This window comes from Convolutriloba macropyga, chromosome 7 (assembly GCF_964194025.1).
Source record: "Convolutriloba macropyga chromosome 7, txConMacr16.3, whole genome shotgun sequence".
Taxonomy (NCBI): Eukaryota; Metazoa; Xenacoelomorpha; order Acoela; family Convolutidae; genus Convolutriloba; species Convolutriloba macropyga.
In genome coordinates this window covers 34,408,557-34,432,235 of record NC_134474.1, presented here as the reverse complement: position 1 = coordinate 34,432,235, position 23,679 = coordinate 34,408,557, and the positions used below count along the sequence as shown (strand labels likewise).

Below are 23,679 nucleotides of genomic sequence, written 5' to 3'. Positions count from 1 at the left end.
AACAATTGATCTATGAGGCATATCAGATATTATCAAAACGAAATAACAAAACTGAACTATAATTACATAATTGTTCTGACCACACTTGTGGGGGGGGGGGGGGAGGAACTATATACTCAAATGGGTTTTTTTTTGTTCAGTCAATTTTGGCCGATCGATATATTCATCGCAGAGAAATGTGAGTGGTATCATTAAAAAGCTGGTCCAGCGTAGAATTCAAAATTTAAAAGATTTCTTTGATTTTCGTTTTTTTTCGAGGAGCTATCGAGGATCGAAGTTTTGTGTGAACAACTGGATATTTGATCACTTTTAGTGTGATTTTTTTTTCAAATTAAGATATTTTCTACAAAAATAGTAATTCAAACTTAAATTTCTTGCCAAAAATGAACCAATTTCGTGTTCCTGATAGACTAAAGGCGATAAAAAAGACTAGTTCTGGTCTCATAGGGAGCTTCAATATCAAAAAAAATCGAATTTTTTTTTTATAAAAACTTTTCTCCTTTTCTCTTTCTTTTATAAAACTTTTCTCCTTTTTTTGCTTTTTAAGTCACCTAGAGACAATTCCCTTTTCATATCAAGTGCCATTAATGAAAAACCTCATTTACAGTCAAATGAAGCCCAATAAAAAAATCGTTTTCAAGGAATTGCTCATGTTTTTTTTTAATTTCGACTCTGAGTTTTCGTAATTTTAATTGAAATTTTGAAGTTCTTATTGAGATTTTAATAATTTTTTGGAATCTTATGGCATGGAATCATTGACTAACAGTGATATATAATCCGTAATGAGATTTAAGTGAACATACCTAGTGCTTTGAGTGGACAGCTAATGGCTGTTAAGATTTTAAAAATAATTTTTCGCATTTTTTTTGAAAATTAACCAATCATAAACTCATTATCGTGAACTGTAAGTCAGTCTCTGTGATGACAGCACCCTCTTCCGCACTACTGTAATCGAATTTGGTCTAGCTCGCGGTTCAGCTTTTTCTAATATGACTTCAATGACACAAGATTTCAAAAAGTTCCAAAAATTTTTTTTGGATATTTCCGTATTTTTGGTTACTTTTGAAATCTTATCAAATTATCCTATTGACAGCTCCTATTGGCTTCAAGAAGATGTTCAGTGGATCACAGATAAAATTTTCGGAGAAAAGCTTATGGTTTCAAATGGCTTCGACTTTTTCTTCTTGCACTTCTCCACAGAATTTTTGGTTTTTGCCTGATTTTGTTGTTGTTTTCATAGTCATGAGACTTATAAGACTTGTTGTGATTTCTTATTGGTCAACTATATATGGAAAACATCTATTTACTCCTATTGAAGCATATTTGAGCGTATTTTTTACTTCCGGTGAAAATTATCAAATTTAACGGCTGTTAATAATTTAAAAAACAATTTTTCGAAAATTTTTCTTTGAACATTAACCAACCTTAAAATTTTGTTGAACTGTTAGTCACTCTCAAAATTGACAGAACCCACTTGCTTTCTTCAGAAACTGAAATAAATTTCGTTGGAGTTTTTATCTTCCAACTATTGATTATATGACTTCAATAACACAAGAATTCAAAAGTTAAAACAATTTTTGGATATTTTCGTATTATTGGTTAGTTTTGAACTCTTATCACATTATCTAAATATTATACAAGTTATCCAGATATTATTCTAATCCCATTGGCTTGGAAAAGAAATCCAGTGGATCACAGATAAAGTTTACAGTGAAAAGCTAATGGTTTAAATGGCTTCGAAATTTTCTTCTCGCACTTTTCTACTGAATTTTGGTTTTGGCATGTTTTTGTTGTTGTTGTTTTCATAGTCTTAAGAATTATTGTGATCTATTTTTGATTATCTATGCATGACAAAAATATTTTTCCTGCCATGGTGTTACTTCTGAGCCTAGTTATTGATTTCCGTTAAAAACTTTTGAGTTTAATGGCTGTTAAGACTTTCAAAAAAGATTTTCGAAAATTTTTTGAACATTAACCAATTCTAAACTTTTTTCGGGGACTGTTAGCCAGTCTTAGTACTAAAAAGATCTCTTTTTTTTCTAATGCAGCCAAAAATACTCTGGTTAGTGTTTTTATCTTCTACCTATTAGTTTTAAAACTTCAATGCCACTAGTTTTCAATTTTTTTTAATTTTCCGGCATTTTTTTATCTCTGGATCCTTTTAAAAATTTATCACAACATCCTAATACTGATGGTTCCTATTGATTTAGGGAAGACGTTCAACGGATCAAGTATAAAGTTTTCAGAGAACAACTTATGATTTAAATTGCTTCGACAATTTCTTCTGGCACTTTTCTAATAAACTTTTGGTTGTTGCCTGTCTTTGTTGTTGTTTTCGTCCTCAATAACTTGTTGTAAGGTCTTATTGACCAAATATGAATTGTCAATAAACTTGTTGTCCCATGGAGGTATAATTTAGCGTATTTAGGTAATTCCGTTGAAAGCTAATGAAACTAATGGCGTTGATACTACGAGTTTTCTCAAAAGTTTCGTGGTACTAATGTATTTGTTCAAGTTTGACATTTTCAAACTATATTGATAAAAAAAGAGGAATTCCATTGCTGTTAAAAATTAATTGAACATAAAATTTTTTAGTGAAAGGTTCATTTTTTGTTGCCTTCGACACTTTTCTCGCTCAATTTTTTTCATGAAATTGCTGTTTTTGTTCTTTAGGAAGCCGTAAATTGCTGACAAGTCTCTTAGGCTTGTGTTTGAGGATTGAACTAACGATATTGCTCGAATCAGTTAGTCAGCTTATAGCCTTTAGTCTTAAAGTTTATGATATAAATTTTCAAACATTTTCCAAACTTTTCAGCTTTTGTTGTTCTTTTCCTTAAATTGTAACTTATTTTCATCAATGAGAGGGCAAATTCAATTTTTTTATCCCAAAAAATAACATATCTACTGATATTATTTGTCACCCATGCTTTGTTTGTTGGACAATATGCGTTCTTATAAACGTTTTTTGAGTGGTCATTTTTGTGTATTTTTTTCTCTTCTTTCAGAGCAATCGCTTAGTAACAGATCCCAATGGTTTACAAATGTGGCCCAAATAAACTTACCTAGTCACTCAGTATAATTCCTGCAGCTGAATTAGTAGATATAAAAATTGAATTAAAACTACATAATATTCAGATAATAGCTAATGATTTTAATGGTAGCAATAGTTTGTGTTTTCGCAAACCGTTTCTAATTTTTAGGTTTTTCTTTAGTTCGTTTCTAAGGCTTAAACTACCCAAAGACAAGGCCTTTGTGTTTTGTAGTAACTTTTTAGGAATTTATCATGGATTATTTAGTTAAAAGCTAAAGATTTTTAAGACTTTTGAATTTTCCTGGTTTAAAAAATGTTGATTAATTTTTGAATATCGACCCATTGATTGTAACATAGTCTCATTAAGAAAACTTTCCGTCCACTGTATAGTTAGGACAAATTAAATTGGAGTAGTTAAGCTTTTATCTGACTGCTTTTTGACGTTGTTACTATGTGCTTTTAAATTTAGATATTCAGTTTTTGCCGTGAAGTTTGTGTTTATGCTATTTTTTGTTGTTTTTTTGTCTCGTAGTCTCTTTAAGGTCAGATCTCATTGGCGCTGTAATAAGGCATGGCATTATGTAATTGTAATTAGTAGATAGGTTGTGTAACGATTGTTTTAAACTCAAGCATCTATTTTTGTTATTTCTTCATTTGGTTGACAATTAAGTCAAAAATGTAGATGAGCTCGGGTCGGAACATCATGTGCGAACGCACATTAACGAGCCGCCTTGTTAGGTATAATATCAAATTTCCCCTCAGCAAAAAAACGTCAATTGAACAAAAAAAATTTATAAATTATATTACAAATTGAAATTTTCCCCCGGTTTTATTGTATATAAATAATTGCTGCTTTATCTGGTCGAAAATCCTGGGGATTTGGTTCCTTGTCATATCGTACTTGCGGATACATAGGGGTCACCGGACCAACTGTAACCGATCCCTTTGTCGAGCCGAACCAAGGATTAACTTTTTGTTAATCGCCGTATCAGAACGGTAAACTATTTCAGCGGGACATGATGCCACAAATGTGACTGATGGGATCCCTGAATCAAATCCGAAATAGTTTTGTGATTATCTTCTACGGTTTTTTCTATTTGAAAGGTTTGCATGTGCAAAAACATGGAAGATTTTTCCGCTTGACCTTAATTCTGTATATTGGCGGCAGATGTTGATGTGGTTTTTGTCATTGTGGGTGCCGTAATGTTTCCTAAATCAAACAATCGTGCTGGAAACGACCCAGATTTTTTGGGAAATTTTACTCGCATCGTGCGTGCTTTTCTTGATTTTGTTGAAGAATTTATGTTTTCGCAGTAGTGTTTTCCTGGCAACTTTTTAATCTTCTTTTTCGCAGCTTTTTAGTTTTCTCGTACAAAGCGCAATTTTGAAATCAGTGCTTTGTTTGATTTGTGATGGGCCTGTTCTTTCAGCAAAACAGAACATACCAGGCAGATTGCCGGAAAATAGCCGCCGTTGATTCCAATAAGCATGATTGGGATTGAAAGAATAGAAAATATTGAAAAAAAAGATTTTTGTACAAAAACATTTTTTAAGTCCGATATATTTTGACGGCATTTCGTAGTTGAACATATTTCTGTTTCTTCTTAGAGAGAGGCTACAGGGGCTACTAGCGTTACCAATAAGCATAAGAGATGGTAACTAAGACTTATAGGAACGACGTTCAAATAGCGGGCATCTAAAATTGGGCTATATGGGTTTATCCCGTTTCTATTTCTGACTTCAATTTTTTATACTGACTCTGTTCATTTTGATTTGCTTTGCCGAGGAACTGATGTTCAAATTCACTTTTAGCAGAATGAGAGAAGAGAGAAACTAGCCTAGAGAAGTCAAAAAGGTTTCACGCAAAATGTCGAAAAAGCGGCAAAATGGTAAAGCGAAAAAAAGTTCGACGAAGTAAAAAAAAACATAGCAGGACAAGTCCTGACGCACAATTCAAAGAATTTTCACTAACTAAACAGAAAACTAGACCTTGAACGGACTATGAATGGATTGGGAAAACCATTTAGAAAAAAATCCGATCCACAAAATCGAAAAAACAGTAAAAATCAAAGTGAAATTGCCGCATGTGAACAAAAAACCACTAGCGAGAAAGCGAATTTTTGTTCAAACACCGTTTTCTCACTCTACTTTAAATTTAGAGCGAAAAAATTTCACGCCGCAAAACCAATCGCTTTTTCGCTCCACTTCCTGTTTCGGCGTGACCAAAATCACTACTCCAATTTGACTTCAAAAATCATGAAAATGTGTGAACAGATCTTAAAAAAAAAGACAGCGCCCCAATACAATTCAAATTCTTTGAATTGTAAAAATAGGAGCGCTATAATAGCCGGCTGAGAAGATGAAGGCGGCTATTAATAATAGAGATCTTACGGTTATCTTTCGAACCAAATTTTGCAATGTTGGAATTGAGGTCCTTAACTTGCTTTCCCGCGCTTCTTAACAATCGGCATCGTAAGCTATATATTTAAGAATGTAGACCCGTGAAATAGCACCAAATTTAGGCCAAGCATGCTTTTCCAAGATATTTTGTCCCGCTATTTTGTACCTGCCAACTCTATATTGATTAATCGGTTGCCCCGCAGGATCACGTTTCAAAATTTTGGAGGAATGAAAGGCGTTTTCCCTCCCCCTTGCGAAAACCTTTATTCATGGGGCGCAAAATTCCTTCTTTGCTACGTTCGGCTGTCCTTCATGCATCGTCGGAGAGATACTCATCATCGAAACAGAAGTTCTTTAACAATTGATCAGACAAATGCATTATGCTCAGTACTAATTTTGCTTAGCGAAATATTCCGTTTTCTGCCAAAGTGTGGTTCGAAGGGCAGATTTTTTTACTCCTTGTTTATATATTTGCCATTGCCGGTAAGCTTTACATACGTTGAAAGGCGTTTGAACTTTTCCATCCTTTCTTAAAAAATACGCTTTTTTGATAGTTATAATCAATCTTTCTTCTAAAGCAATTGCAAAATGATCATTTGTTTGGGCTTTAATTATGCCAAAAAGATTCAATTGAAAAAAAATATTTCTCGAGCCGAGGCGTCCATCCGTATTCCACCGTTATTAAGCGAGAATAAGGGTGTAAAGCCAATTCCACTCTTAATTAGCAAAGAAAAGAGTAGTGTAATTTTATGAAAATTACACTTTTGTGTACACTCTTTACACTTTAGCCCACTCTTAATACACTTTTACAAATACACTAAAATTACACTCTTTTGTCCACCCTTTATTGCACTCTTTTCCCTGGGTGAAGCCTACTGTGAGTATTCTCAGTTCGTTCAAAGCAAAAAATTATGTACGACATCCTCACAATATGTAAAAATTGTTTTAAAAAAGCTGATTCCGTGAGCTGGATTATCCTTAGTTGCGACGTGGTTCCATTGATCAACGCTGTTAAGTTCCAAAATTTCGCAAACGCAGCTTGGTTTCAAAAGGTTATGCAAAAATTTTATTCGTTGCATCATGCTTCTACAAATATTTCATTGCCTAAACCGAGTTCAGGGTTGTATAATAGCACTAACGGGTGTTGCATGTAAATCATAGAAGTTACACCTTTATTCTTTTTTACACTCTTATGTTTCAAGTTACAGGACAAAAAAGTCAAATTTGATGTTGCAATTTTGGTGGTTTTTTGAGTCATCATATTCTTGAAGGTTGCAATAACATTGGCAATAGTTCAGATAAAAAACAATACACACCGACACAAAGACATACAAGCATGCATACAAACATATATACACTCACGCACACACACAAACATACATACACACACCACACAAACACCACACCATACACACACCCACCCACGTACCCACCCACCCACACCCACGCCACACACAAACACAAACCCAATCACCACACAAACACCCACACCAAACCGCACGCACACACACACACACCATACAAACACGTCCACACACACCCTACCACACAAACACACACCCTCCCACACAACAGACACACAAAAACACAACTCTCACGAACACACACACACACACACACACACACACACACAAAAACACACCACACCAAACACGCAAACACAACACACACAAAAACAAAGGTACATGAAAAAACACTACAACACATACACACCTACCACATAAACACACCACACCGCACACAAATCCATCGACACACACACAAACACACACTTAACCTCTCAGACACAAACACACACACACACACACACACCTATACACACCCTTACATACCCACGCACACACCCTCACCCACACACACATACACCATACACAACCAGACACGCCACAGACGCACACACACACACAAACAAAAATACACGCAAACAAACACCACCGACTTGCAAACACATACACAAAATCACACACACACACAAAAACAAACATACCATACACACACCACACCCACAGACGCAAACACACACACCGCACATACACACACAACACACACACACACACACACACACACACACACAAACACACAGCTAACCACCCACGCACGCGACCAAACGGAAACACACACAAAACACAACACAAACATACCAAACACATAGCACACACACGCAGACACACACAACCACACTTAAACACGCACGCACACACACACACAGACACACATACAGGCACACACGCACACAAACACGCGCACACACCCAAACGCGCTCGTGCTCACAAACACACGCACCACACCCCTATCCAAAACTCAAACCCCCCCCCCCCACCACACACGCACGCAAACACACGCGCGTGCCCGCACACACACACATAAGACGCTCACACACACGCACCCGCTCCCACACACGCGCGCGCGTAACACGCAAACAAACCACACCACAAACTCGCAAACGCAATAAACGCATAAACAAACGTACGCGAAAACAAAACAACACATACACAGCCACCACAAACACACCACACCACACACAAGTCCATCGACACACACACACACAAACACACACTTAACCTCTCACACCCAACTACACACAAACACAAACACACACGCCTACACACACCCTTACACACTCACCCACGCACACCCTCACACACACATACCCCATACACAACCAGACACACCACAGACGCGCGCACACACACAAACAAAAACACACACAAACAAACACCACCGACTTGCAAACACATACACAAAACCATACACACGCAAAAACACAAACAAACCATACACACACCACACCCACAGACACAAACACACAAACAACATACAGACCACACACACAGCTAACCACACCCACGCAAGCGACCACACACGCAAACACACACACAAAACACAATACAAACATACACCAAACACATAGCACACACACGCAGACACACACAACCACACCTAAACACACGCACGCACACACAGACGAACACACTTACAGGCACACGCACACAAACACGCGCACAAACCCAAACGCGCTCGTGCTCACATAAACACAAGCACACCCCTAACCAAAGCCCCACCACACGCACGCAAACACACGCGCGTTCCCGCACACATCACACCACACCAACCCACCCCCCCCCCCCCCACACCCACAGACCAAACACACACGCTCTCCAACACACACGCATCCACATACACACGCGCGCGCACACGCACGCGCCAACCCCCCCCCCCCCCCCACACACAGACACACACACACACACATACAAACACACACCACACCACGCACAAAAACACACACACACAAACACATAAAACACACACAGAAAAACATGCCAGCGCACGCTCACACACACACACTGACACACACACACACGCAGATACAGGCACACCCAAACTCGCTCGTGCTCACATATACACACACCACACCCCTATCCAAAACCCAAACCCCCCTCAACCACACACGCACGCAAACACACGCGCGTGCCCGCACACACACACACACACACAGAGACGCTCACACACACGCGCACGCTCCCACACACACACACACGCGCGCGCGCTCGCGTGACCACGCGCAAACACACCACGCACGCACATACACGACCCCCCCCCCCCCCTACACACACACCCACACACAAACACAACACACCACACCACAAACACGAAAACACACCACATAAAAACAAAGACCACAACGCATACACACAAAACATAAACACACACCACCCAAGCCAATCCACACACATACACACACACACTTAACCACACCCATACACTAACACACACCCTTACACACTCACCCACGCGCGCGCACACACCACACACACACACACACACACACACACAAACAAACACACACATACCACACACACACGCAACACACAGACAATCACACCACACACATACACACACCACACACAAACAAGCATACACACAGAAACACACATGAAAGCGCACAAACACACGAACACAGACACACACACAGATAGGCTCACACACCCAAACGCGCTCGTGCTCACATACACACCACACCCCTACCCAACACCCGCCACCACACACACGCACGCAAACACACGCGCGTGCCCGCACAGACATACCACCCCCCCCCCCACACACACACACACACATACGCGCGCGTGCCCACACAGACATCACACCCCCCCCCCCCCCACACACACACACACATACGCGCGCGCACACACACACACACACACACACACACACACACGCACATACACACACGCACACAAACACACACGCACCACCCCCACCCCACTCCAAAAACACAGACACACACACGCACACACACACACACACACACACACAGACACACACCTTGATCTGCGACCACCGACGCACCATTTGTAAAAATTCTGAGGCACCGGACTGGTCTTCTGCCTCTCCAAAGCGGGGTTCAGTTCACTTTTATTATTTTGAATACTTAGTGCGAGACAACCATTTTCATTATTTGATTGCTTCAATTCTATTCGTAAAATCGCCTTCTGAGACGACCTAGGTTCTGTTTAACTTGCATAGATCTATGATTGAATTAATATGAGGAAACAAAATAGCAGAATTTAAATTCTCGCGTAAAATGTGAACAAAATAATGACAACACATCAAAAATATTTTTAAGTAACTCAAACAACAATACTCAAATGGGTTTCCGGAATATTGGCCGTGGTTATCTTAATTAATCTTAAACATAAAACGAACAAAATGCTTTGCGTCAACTTGAAAAATCCAACTTTTTGGATTTTTTTTGTCAAAACTTAGAGTGCAACTTTTTGCTTAAAAAATTTAGATAGCATTTCTGATATTTGTCTGAAAAAAGCTTTTTAGAGACATTTGTTGATATTCTATAGAATTGACATTTTATTCGGCTGATTTCCATTTGGCTAATATTCAAGGCACCACTCAAATGTTACAAATCAGAAATTCACTAATCAAACAAATTCGAATCAATTATCATGAAGATTGGCTCCTCATAATTTGGGTAGAATTAATTTTTGTGATAATCAGTAAACAATTTTCTAAAACGTTTACATAACCTAACAAATCAAATCGATCTGATTTCTAGGAACTGATTGCTTCACTGCCGCGGACGATATTTATTTTAACAACGTTAGATTAACAAACTATAGGGTATTTTTGCAACCGCAGTGGTTTGCTATGATTAAAGTTTGAAATCGCTCCTACAATTCAAATAGCGGGCAGTTGTTAGAGGAAACAGATTAACTTTAACAAAGATCTCATAACTCGAAGCTAATAGTGGCCAATGAAATGCAACTTGAAATATCTAGATGATATCTTGATAACTTTCTTGGTGAGCAAACGTCAACATATGTACAAACTTGCAAGATATTTGCATGTTCTTGAATAAAAAATTATTTTACGAACAAGACCAAACGAAGGTATATCAAGATTCATCATAATATGTTGAACTGAAATGCTCTTGTTAAAGTCTTTCAAGTTTGATCAAGAGAATCAAGATCTTGCATGTCTTAAAAAGCTGCATCACGATTTGTTCCACTTGGTGGAAAGGAAAGCAGTTGTCCGTTTGAGCAGTTTTAGATATTCCAATTGTGAAATAAATGGATGAGTGGTAGCAATAGTAATCTGGACAATGCTGGTCGCCGTTACACCAGCGTTGTCAGCGAAATTTTCAATATTGAACATTGTTGCTCTAATTATGGAAAAACAAGTTTATTTAGTTTATCAACACAGTTCCTGCAAAATATTGTATCTACTATTGCGGTAGGTCTGTATAGTACCGCGATTGTTGCTAAATGTGATTGTTGCTCCTGTACATTGGTAGATTAATGCCAAGTGTATCTAATACACAAGCAAGTGAGACAAAATCTCTGGATAAAATGGTCTTTCTTCCGCAGTGGTACACTAAAAACATGAGAGCCTGGAAATACTCGCACACTTGATATTCAACCGCCTCTTGCAAAACCAACATTGCCTTTCCTGTGAAACGATACGGCTCTAATCGATCCGACATCTGCTCAGTAATTTCACGAGCCAGGCGTTGAAAGGCCAATTTGGGAATTAAGAGATTTGTTGTTCTTTGCAGTTCTTGAATCTCTTTAAGATATCGATTTTTTCGTCTATGAGTTGGTCTCGAGGCAGATTTGGTAGCTTTCACAGAAGGTTTGGAGCTTCCTCGAGCGCGTCCAGATCCTCTTCTTGATACATGCGCCCCAGAAACTGTTGATGAAACCGGCAAAATTGGAGACAGCGTTGTCACAAAATGTTGTGGACGAGATGACAACTGTTTGTCACTAGTCGACTGCGAAGCGGGAGCAACATTTGGAACATCTGATGCTCCTTTCTTTTGCGATGCTCCTTTCTTTGGTAATTCTTTATTCTTAGGCTGTGCCACTTTTGATTTCGAACCGACGTTTGCTTCGGATTGACTACTGTTTGAGTCACCTTAAAAAAAGAAAATCTAATCAAGAATCAGCTCAGTCAGTCATAACAAAACATGTCTTATCAAACGATAACGTTGCCGGTAAATTAATGATAACAGCGGTAATGGGGTGTGCAGACCGGCCGTTGACAGGAACCAATTTTGAGTTTAGCCAAAATGTTAACCTCACATGTTACCTTTCGGGTAAGTCATGCTAAAAATCTTCAGAACATCTTCGGCCAAAAAAACCCGCTAGCATCTAGGACTCCAATTAAGTCGCCGAGCAATAAAATTCTTTGATCGCTGTCAAAATCCGGACAAGGAGAATGACTGAGGTGATTAAATTGTCAAAATATAAACAAACGACCAACTACGTAGAAATGCTCTCGAATGACTAGTGGGAGCTCAAAGCTATTGCAGCCAGCTTCAGTCGCTGGGGGGGCAGTAACTAAACTCACCAAGGGGCTTCAAATGACGTCATTAGAGGTTATTGTATAACACTATAACCACTAAAAAAATTAAGGTAAAAAATTACACCAATTTCATTTCTATTTTCATTTTACTTTTGATAGTGAACTGCCGCCACCTGAGTTCATCTGCTGACACTTGTCAATGAGAGAGAAATTTAGATTACGCAAAACGAAAAAGTCGAGGACGTAAAAGTCACTAGAAAAGTCGGATCTATTCTGTTTCGCCCCCCCCCCCCCCCCAGCTTAGTGAGCATAAATTTTTTATGACCCCCAGGCACACGTGCTATTTTCTTACATAGTAACGTGCTATATAATCACATATAATTTGTAACTGGGGGTTATAAAAGCACTGGGGGGGGGGCAGAATAGATCCGAAAAGTCAGGCAAAAATTTCGGATAAAAGAAGACCAACACGTTTATAATTGCTTCAAACTTCGCTCAGAAACAACCTTAACTTTTTGAAAAGGAAATTCAAAGAAAATAAGACAGGACTCTGCTGTTTTAAAACGGTGTCTTTAGATATAGTAACACCAGGCCTTACGTTAAATTAACTAAAAGCCTATTTTCAGCAACTTTCCAGACAGCTAGAGAAATCCAAATTAAATCAGAAGTTCAAATTTTCAGTTTAATTTTCTGTGAAACTGGTAAATAACAAAAATCTATACATGTCAAGTTTGCAAGAATTGAGTTCCAACTAATTCTGATGTTAAGCTTACCTAAGCATCTACATTCTTCGGTAAACTTTTCAGCAATATGACCAATCAGCTTTAGTTAATTCGGGGCCGAATATGGCTCCCAAGTCATTCAGTAGTTTAACGATTCAAGATGTAGATCATCTTTGACGTACAATTTTTAAGAAAAAGCGAAATATAAGACAAGGCGCACAATCCTTCTGTTAATCAGGGAATTCAACTAAAAAAAGGAATTTGAAGTATTCGGCAAACATCAAGAAAGATCCTGGGAAGATCAATTTCAAAACATACCCGGCAGATTGCCGGAAAATAGCCGCCGTTGATTCCCATAACCAAGATTGTGATTGAAAGAAGAAAAAATTAGTGAAAAAATGATTTTGTATAAACAATTTTAAAGTGCGAACTATAGAGATGTCATTTTGGAGCTGAACATGCTCCTGTTCCGTGGTGAGACCACACAGGGGCTAGTATCAATACCAATAAACATTAGGAGTGGTAACTAAGAACAAAGTTACGGGCATCTAAGATCGGGCTTTATCCCGTTTCTATTTCTGATTTCGTTTTTTTGATACTGACTCTGCTCATTTTGAATTGCTTTGCTGAGCAACTGCTGTCTAAAATAACTTTTAGCAGAATGAGAGAAGAGTGAAACTAGCCAAGAGAAGTCAAAAAGATTTCACGCAAAATCTCAAGGCGGCAAAATGAGGTAAAGCGAACAATTTTAATTCGACGAAGTAAAAAAAAACAGCATTACAAGTCCTAAAATACGATTCGAAAAATTGAATGAAAAACTCAGAAGTACTCTATCTGATTAGCAAATAAATTGAACAAGGCCAGCCAAAACAAACAAAATCATCTCAAAAAAAAACTTTGAGATTATTGAAATTTTGAGAAGAAACTGAAACAATCAAACAGTAATATACTCATTGCTAAAACTCTTGAAGCTATTACCCCGAAGGCAAAATTTGATCCCTTAAAATATACCTATTTCAAAAATATGTTCAAATTCAATTTTTGTTTCTGAAATCGGTCCAGTATTAAAACTGCAAGACCTGAAAAAATTCACCGGCCCTTAAAGATCGATTAACTCGAAAATGACCGGAAAATTAAAAATGAAATCAATTGCAAATTTTAATGAACTGTTGCTGAAAATTGTGATATTATTATCTTCAGAATCATTTCTGTCTAGACGCTATCCAGTAACCCAAAAGTCGAAAAGTTAAATTGTTAAAAAAACCCATTGAAACTAACAACAATGCAGTAACTTCTATCACACCGTGGAATAGGTTTTCTGCCACTTGAGAATGGAAAAATACCAAAATTCACAAAAACTTTAGAAAACCTTAAAAAAAGGCAGATTTTATCCAAAAAATACTAAAATTCGAAACAATAAAATGCTAAAAACCAGTACTCTATGCAGTGCCCTATTATCAAACTTGAAAGATTCCCCGGCCCCTCAAGCTGGAAAAACACAAAAAATGACAAAAATTTTGAGTGTTTGTAGCACCACAACAAAGATCATAAAATCGTCATGACAAGTTATGTTGTCTCGCAAAAGGTCTTCATCGACTATTAAAAACTTCAAACAAGACTAATCAAACAAAAAACTCAAAAGATAAAAAAAATGAGCCCAAAAACTCCAAAAAATGACTTTTTAACATTAAATTAAGGCCATCCCAGCAGCTGCACCACTGTAAGAACTTGAAGGACTACTATAGCCCAATTTGGGCCTTTAATAAACCTAAAAGCCCACAGGGCTTCACCTGTCCATCCCGTTTTCAAGGATCAAAGTCGTTGAAAAATGTGTGAACACATCTTCAAAAAAAAGCAGGACAAGTCCTGAAAAAAATTCAAAGAAATTTATTAATTTATGATCTGAAAATCACTCACTCCGCTTTAAAAGGCAAAAGAGAGCTGTTAGTAATGAGACTAAGCAAAAAACAACACAAGAACACCAAAAACAAGCAAGACTAAAAATTCAACTTATTTTTCGAGAAGACAGGATCAGCATCAAAAAACAACTGCGGAGAACTCAAAGTGCCGACTAAAATTCTCTATTTTTCATTAGCAACCTGTCATTAAATGTCGATGAGTCCTCTCACTAATAATATAAAATAATAAGATAAAAACAACTAAAAATTGCAATAAAACTCGCTGTAATTTTTTGAAAACACTACAAACACACTATAAAAGTCACAACAGCTACTGAAGGATACAATTACATCAATTATTTGATTCCTCAATGACCACTGTTGAGACATGTTATCAATGAAATTAAGTGATCAGACAGCAATAACTACAACAAACATTAGCAAAACAAAAAAAATAACATGATTTTTTTATGAACGAACAAGTCACAAAAAGCAATAGCTACTAACTGAAATGACTTGCTTTAATTAAAGCCTTTTTAGCAACCAATGAGACCTGTCAATAACGAGACTAAGAGCTAAGACGACACAGTTGAAAAGAAAAACTCAAAAAAATTTATAATTATTATTAAAAACAATTAGCGTCAAGTCATAGAAAGCACTAGCCTTGAACAAAAACAATTAAATTGACAAATTTCACTCCTATTAGCAGCATCAGCGACTTGTCTCCAAGGAGAGTAAATGATAAGACATCAAAAAGTACAATAAATTCTTAATCAAAAATTCACTCAAAATTTTTGAGAAAAAGTAATGTAAAAGTCATGAAAACCACTAGCTATTGACTCGACCATTAATTAGGTTCTTTTACTCCTCATTAGCACCCAATCAGACTTATCATTGATGACACTAAGTGATAAGACAACAGATAATTTTAAAAAAAGGGGGAAAATCTGAAATTCACTAATATTTTATAACAAATAGTGCCAAAGTCATAAAAATTTTTAGCTTCCCCTTAATGAATTCAAGCAAAGGCAAATAGGCACAATTAGAACACATATGTACCGTCTTAAAAGCACTAAAGGAGAGGAAACTCTGAAAACAGAAGTCAAATTGACGCACCTGAAAAAAAATCCATCTCAATAACCGCCAAATTGTTCAAACACCAATTTCTCACTCCACTTTAAAGCTGTTTTGAAAAAAGTCACGCACCAAACCTACTCGATTCTTCGCTCCCTTTCCTATTTCAGTGTGACCAAAATCACAACTCTAATTTAACTTCTCACTGCCGTGAAAAAGCCGAAAAAAGCGTGAAGATCTTTAAAAAAAAGACAGCGCACCAATACAATTCAAATTCTTTGAATTGAAAAAAAATTAGGAGCGCTATAATAGCCAGCTAAGCTGAGTCGGCTATTAAAAATTAAAAGGAGGTTTGAGTACGCAACCCGAGGCTACACCGTTGAGTACGGTTTCCATAGACTATGATAAGCTTTTTAATTTTGCAACTTACTAACTGCCAAAAAGATAGCTCCACTAGAAGTGAAGCCGTTGTCCTATTGCACAGATTCAGTTCACTAGGCAAAGCCTTGAAAACTATAGTTTTTTCCGTGATCAAGATAAATGGTACAACGTTTCGCATTTCAATTTTGCTGAGCTGATTCAATATAGTCAATTAGCTGTATAATAGCATTTTTTCGACAGAGTTGAATTGCTTGGGTTCAAACTCAAATCTTGATATGGTCATATATGAAACAATATATTATATTTTCAAAAAGACAGATGACTTACTCAGCAAGCTAATGCTGAGTCATTGAAAGAGACGATAAGCTTGTGCTACTTAAAACCAAAAGCTTCACTAAAAAATCAATGATACCTAATTCAATGACAATTGAGAATGGCTCCCCTAACTTCAAACATGACAAAAAAGACGTGAAAACATCCGTCAAAAAAATGACGCTGAGTCAATAGAACGGACACCCAAGATACCCGGATTTTCATAGTAAGCTGAAAGCTTACTATGAAAATCCGTAATAGGGGTTTGTTTGCTGAAAGGTAATAGGGGCTTGCTTGCGACCTGATGCAACTTTTTCTTTAGCTGCACCACCACTCTTCTTCTTGGAAGGCATTGTTCAAGTCCAACTCTGAAAAAAATTATTGCTAAGCCGTCACTTAACTCAAAATTCAAAGGGTCCCTTAAACGACAGATGCCTAAGAACAAAACCAACTAACGCTCGGAAACGTCTGGCGAGCAGTTCGCTTCTACAATAGCTATCTTTGGCCAAGTGAGGACAGCTTAACATTAAAAGAATAAAATATGCTCTGCAAAATATGCTCTGAACCAAGCTACGATAATTTTAATTTCCATTATTTGACAAAAGGAGATATTTATAAACACTTTGAGTTTGGACAATATTAAAGCTCATGGATATTCATTGCTAGTAAAAGCCGCAAAATACGCTATTACTACTGATAACTCAATCATGCACATATAGTAGCGACGGAATGAAAGATAAAAATAGTCTAAAATAGTTCACATCTGCCAGATTTTTTTTTAAAAAAATTTATGGTCCCATTATGCTCATCAAGTATCAAAATTGAAAATTCTCGTTTTCAGGTTACATTTTCAAGTTTAATTCCAAATTTACATTTATCAACACAATTGCCTTAAAAATTCCACGCCTAGTTTTTTTATAAGAAAAGAAGACCTAATCGAACAGTGACGAAACTTAAGTATTGACCAAAAACAAAATTAAAAAATGTTTCTAGATTTGGCTGAAGAACGGGAATTTGTTGAAGAACTAGAAGTTATTGAAGAATTTCGTTTTTGTCGGATTTTTTGGTTCAAACAGTATTTGTCTCCATTGCATATGTTATTTTTGGATAGTACTAGTAGTAGCAGTAAAAGACTTAATGGCTTCATGAGGCATTACAGATCAAAGGAAATCAGAATGCACACAAAAAATGAGTATTATCAAATTTTTCATTAACGAAAGCAAGTTAAAGAGTTTTAAGTTAACTTTTAAAAAGACAGGAATCCATAAAAATATTGAGACTCGTAGACGTTTGAACTAAATTTCCCAGTCTCCCAGCTCTAAACAGAAATTTCTTTTCAGATATGGATTTCTTTGTTTATTCAAAATCAAAAGTGGTTTGGACGAGCTTCGCAAGAGTTGATTGTATTGAATTTGGGTGAGTTGCATAGCACATAAATCATATTTTCGCGTCAAGATTCGGTTCAGCATTGTAAAATCTCTGAACTGCAGCAAGCAGCAAATCGGTAGTAATTTACATTTAAAAAGTCTGTCTCGATACGAGCTTGATGAGCAAATCCTCTTAGTACTTTTAGTTTGAAAACCATCTAATTTCAATAGTTCAGCACAGGAGAGAGACCATATCTCAGATCCGTAAAGGAGAGTTGACTAAAGGAATGATCTGTACACTGTTAACTTCGTTTGAAGAGGTAAGTCAAGATGTAGATTTCTTTTGAGCGATGTCAGAAGAGAAACATAAGCCAAGTCTTTCTCAATATATGGACGTTCCATTTAAAGTTTCCCGAAAGATAAATACCTAAATCTTTGACTGTTTTCACGGGATGAACTACTTCACCCCCAATATTTAAAGAGCAGTATCCCTTAGTCTTTCCAACCACAAAAATGGAGTTTTGGAAACATTAAACAGCATTGAATTTTTCGTGGCCCAATTCAAATATGACTGCACGTTGTTTTGTAAAGTATGCAAATCATTATTCAATGCTTTGCCGTCGTCAGCAAAGAGATACAAACTTGGCACACCACCGGACGGTAGGTCATTAATGAATACTAGAAAAAGCAATATTCCCAAAATCAAACCCAGTGGAACTCCGCTTGAAATGGAGGCTCATGAGGTTAAACAATTTTCAGCTTTGACACACTGTTCTCTGTTCGTTAAATAAGAAGCTAACAACCGTAATAAATTTCAACCAACTACAAAGCTTTCCAATTTGTTCAAAAGTATGAGTGTTGGACACAATCGAACGCTTTGCTGAAATCTACATGTATGCAAAATACATCATCATCTTTATCATGAGCTTTGTAAATTTCATCAAGATTCAATATAATTTGAGTTATTGTTGAGCGTCCTTTCATAAATCCGAAACGACGAGGAGAGATTAACTTTCTAACGAAAGGATATAGAGTATTAAAAAGAACTCTTTCAAACACTAAGGACAATTTACTTAAGTTACTAATTGAACGGTAAGACTGAATACAGAATTTTGAGCCCGTTTTAAAAGTTGGTATAATAATTGCTTTCCATATTTTTGGGTATGTCGAAGTTTCAGCAATAGTTTGAATTAGTTTCATATTAGTTTCATAACATAATAAGTTAAACTATCTGTAGCCACCCGAGGAAAGTCACCTGGTAATTTGTCAAAACCTTCACCGAGGGAAGCTTGATATAAGGCGGCTTGAACATCGAACATCGTAAAGCATAGCTCATTTAATGTCCCTTGTAAAAATTCGTCTAAAAAACCAACGGCAGGCTGATAGACTGTCATAAAATCTGCAATGAAAGCATTCACAATGGACGGGTACCCATGATGCATTGTACTTTCTGATCTAATTTCAGTAGGTAAGAGCTCACTCGTGAGTCTTTTAATAAGACGAAAACAACTTGACGCGTCAGTATTATTTGAGGCAAACTGATCAAGATGAAGACAAAATGCAGTGTCAATTTCTATAGACACGTCTACATCTCTGCTGACTTCTTCCACCAACGCAGAAGGAAATTTAGAAAGATTTCAAACAACGTTGTTACATTTATTCAAAGTATGAATAGTGTGGGACGAATAGAAGCATGGTAAATTATTCCTTTTCGATCGTTTGATAGTTGTATAACTGCTAAGAAGATCATCCAGATAATTCAAGAAGGGTAAAAAACAATTCCACTGACAGAAATTAAAAGTTGTTTTTACAACCTTGAGAGCTATGTTGGAACATTCTGCTCCACGCACAGACTCGCACAAACCGTCTTGTAATTGCAAACTGGGCAGCGACCCTCAATTGTTTGTATAATTTTTTTTAAATATTTATCATTCGTCTTAGTGAAAAATGGATGCCTGTGGGTATAATATTACGGGAATAAAAAGAAAATAGCAACATTTTATGACCATTCACAGTGAAAGAACATGTATGCGATTGTCGTCCGGTCTGAAATAAAAAAGTGCTTTGTACATGTGATCGGAATTCCTCTTTAAAAATAACACAAATCAAAACTGGATCATCAATGACAACTGCGGGACGAATAGGTTTATACTGGCCTGAAGTCTAGATATATGCAAAATACATCATCAGCTTTATCATGAGCTTTGTAAATTTCATCAAGATACAATATAAGTTGAGTTATTGTTGAGCGTCCTTTCATAAATCCGAAACGACGAGGAGAGATTAACTTTCTAACGAAAGGATATAGAGTATTAAAAAGAACTCTTTCAAACACTAAGGACAATTTACTTAAGTTACTAATTGAACGGTAAAAATGAATACAGAATTTGGAGCCCACTTTAAAAGTTGGTATAATAATTGCTTTCCATATTTTTGGGTATGTCGAAGTTTCAGAAATACTTTGAATTAGTTTCATGACATAATAAGTTAAACTATCTGTAGCCATCCGAGGAAAGTCACCTGGTATTTTGTCAAAACCTCTACCGAGGGAAGCTTGAGATAAGCCGGCTTGAATATCGACCATCGTAAAGCATAGCTCATTTAATGTCTGTTGTAAAAAGACGTCGAAAAAACCAACGGCAGGCTGATAGACCGTCATAAAATCTGCATTGAAAGCATTCGCAATGGACGGGTACCCATGATGCATTGTACTTTCTGATCACATTTCAGTAGGTAAGAGGTCACTCTTGAGTCTCTTAATAAGCCGAAAACAACTTGACGCTACAGACACGTCTACATCTCTGCCAAGTTCTTGAACAAACGCAGAAGGAAATTTAGAAAGATTTCAAACAACGTTGTTGCATTTATTCAAAGCATGAATAGTGTGGGACGAATAGAACCATGGTAAATTATTCCTGTTCGATCGTTTTATAGTTGTATAACTGCTAAGAAGATCATCCAGATAATTCAAAAAGCAGGGTACAAAACAATTTCTAGGGTACAAAAGAAGGGAACAAACAAGGGTACAAAACAAGCGATACTCAAAACAATTCCTCTGACAGAATTTAAAAGTTGTTTTTACAACCTTGAGAGCTATGTTGGAACATTCTGCTCCACGGACAGACTCGCACAAACCGTCTTGTTATTGCAGAATGGGCAGCGACCCTCAATTGTTTGTATAATTTTTTCTTAATACTTATCATTCGTTTTAGTGAAAATGGATACCTGTGGGTATATTATTACGGGAATAAAAAAGAAGATAGCAATATTTAATGACCATCCACAGTGAAAGAACATGTATGCGATTGTCGTCTGGTCTGAAATAAAAAAGAGCGTTGTACATTTGATCGGAATTCCTCTTTAAATATACCACAAATCAAAACTGGATCATCAAAAGACAACTGCGGGACGAATAGGTTTATACTGACCTGAAGATTTCTGTCTTCCAAGGCCTGATGTTTGAGTTTGAGTTCCCGATGACGCAGCTACTACTCTTTGGCCCCGGTTACTTGATGTTCCAGGTTGTTGGTCTTCTTCAGTGTTAACAGGCATCATGGCTTCTCTCAACAAATCACCTAACCCCTGTGACCTCGGAAGAGTAGGAAAAAATGAATCCGGCCGTTGAATCACTGTATAGTCGCCATCATCATCGCTATATTCACTCGACGTGTCTGCCGCTGTACTGACATTGGTAATAGGGGCTTGTTTGCGACCTGATGCAACTTTCGTTTTAGCTGCACCACCACTCTTCTTTGGAGGCATTATTTAAGCCAACTCTGAAAGAAAAATATTGCTACGCCGTCACTTTACTCAAAATTCAAAGGGTCCCTTAAACGACAGATGCCTAAGAACAAAACCAACTAACGCTGGGAAACATCTGGCGAGCAGTTCGCTTCGACAATAGCTATCTTTGGCCAAGTGAGGACAGCCTAACATTAAAAGGATAAAACATGCTCTGGTCTTTTCAAGAGTCAGAGCATCTCTTTAAGCAGATTGAATCAAGATACGATAGTTTTCATTTCCATTTGTACCAGGACGCAAGTGCTAAAAAACTAACTTTAAGAAACACCAAGTCATAATGTTGATTATGAGATGTATTTCAATAATTAGGGAATGGATGACTTTTTCACGGTAGCATTTGTGAAGCAAATCTCACGAAAGTTTTAACTGTTGTGGGCAAAGGGTAACCCAGGCATATCGTGCCAAAGTAACTATATCTCAAGGGTCTTTTTTGAAACACCAAAACTGGCGTCAGTGAAACAATTGACACCACACTTACTGATAACTATTCAATCAATTTAAAAAAGTGCTCAGACCACCCATCATTCTCATCCCTGTTAACCTTCAATAATGCAACGGAGAAACACCATAAAATTGTCAAATATGCAGCCTCTCGGACTAACTGGGAGAATTTTAATCAAAAAATCGTCGATAATCCCTTCGAACCTTACTGTTACAGCAATGTAGACGAAGTCACCAATCAATTGTACCTATGGTTTAACAAATTGTTTACCGAAAACGTACCAAGAATTACTAGCCACCGATCTTACCTCCCTCCATGGATCTCGAAACCTACCTCCCACCTGATCAACCAACTTAACACACTCAAACGCAAGGAAGCCAGAAAAGCCCAACCCCTTAACCTGCAAAAAATTCTTGATCTTGAAAGCAAAATTGAAATCGAATCCTGTAACCACCAAGCCCACTATGAAAACGAGATTTTTAGAACAGGGGAATTCAGTAACATCCAAGCCTATCTGAGATCCATTAAAAAAGCGCCACCGTACTATGAAATGCATTTACAAAACAAAGTAGCAGAAAATGATGAAGGAAAGGCAAACCTGTTTAACCAATACTTCCAAAGTGTTTTCAACTTAAAAACAAACACTACAAACGTTGACTTCGGGCCAAATACATTCAACAAAATAACTTGCTGCGAAAAAGGTCACGGAAATACTCAGTTCTCTTAAATCAAAAAAGGCGAAAGGACCGGATCGAATAGGGAACGAGACCCTAAAACAACTTGCAACCTCACTGGCTAAATCATTAACTGTCATCTTTCAAACAAAGTCTGCTTCAACAAAGGTGTATACCCACAAAACTGGAAAGAATGCGAAATAACTCCAATCAACAAAGACGGTGATAAAAGCGACGTAACCAAATATAGACCCATTAACTGCCTCTGTTGCCCGTCGAAGTTCTAGAAAAAGTAATCTTTGACTGGTTATACCCAGTAGTAAGGCAAAAACTTCACGAATCTGAATTTGGATTTAGAGACGGTCGCTCAGCCATTATACAACTTATCTGCTTCCTCGATAAAGTATGCCTGCTCAACGATTTGTCGGCAATTGATGAACTCACGGTTTTCTACTTACACTTCAAAAAAGCCTTCGACAAGGTTCCTCACGATTCCTGCTTTTGAAAATCCACAAAATGGGAATAGGTGGAACAGCCCTAAAACTAATTGCCAATTTTTTAGACAATAGAAAACATTGCGTGAAAATAAACAACTCAAGATCTTAATTCCGTGATGTCACTAGCGGGGTCCCACAAGGACCCCTACTGGGTCCTCTACTCTTTTTAATATACATAAATGACCTCCCACTGTTGCAAGTGAAAGTGAATGCTTTGGATATGCCGATGACTACAAACTGTTCAGCACATCTCATGAACTCCTA

At 37.3% G+C, this 23,679-nt stretch overlaps 2 protein-coding genes across 2 annotated transcripts in view; one reads left to right on the top strand and one right to left on the bottom strand.

The window, feature by feature from the left end:
• The window catches only part of LOC142342808 (synaptojanin-2-binding protein-like), a 277,612-nt gene that overhangs the window by 21,769 nt on the left and 232,164 nt on the right, over positions 1-23,679 (top strand). The window lies entirely within an intron of this gene.
• LOC142342224 (uncharacterized) lies at positions 10,295-21,802 on the bottom strand. Its single transcript, XM_075393482.1, has 2 exons — positions 21,430-21,802; positions 10,295-11,857 (listed from the first exon to the last, which is right to left on the bottom strand). The coding sequence occupies exons 1-2, from the start codon at positions 21,761-21,763 to the stop codon at positions 11,205-11,207; spliced, it is 987 nt and encodes a 328-aa protein (XP_075249597.1). The 5' UTR covers positions 21,764-21,802; the 3' UTR covers positions 10,295-11,204.

What these genes read in the sequence shown, in the direction of transcription:
- LOC142342224 (XM_075393482.1), bottom strand. Translation starts at nt 21,763, where the DNA reads ATGCCTCCAAAGAAGAGTGGTGGTGCAGCTAAAACGAAAGTTGCATCA. An exon ending in TGGAAGACAGAAATCTTCAG is followed by an intron (nt 11,858 to 21,429) that starts GTCAGTATAAAC and finishes TCTTTTTTTAAG; the next exon opens with GTGACTCAAACAGTAGTCAA.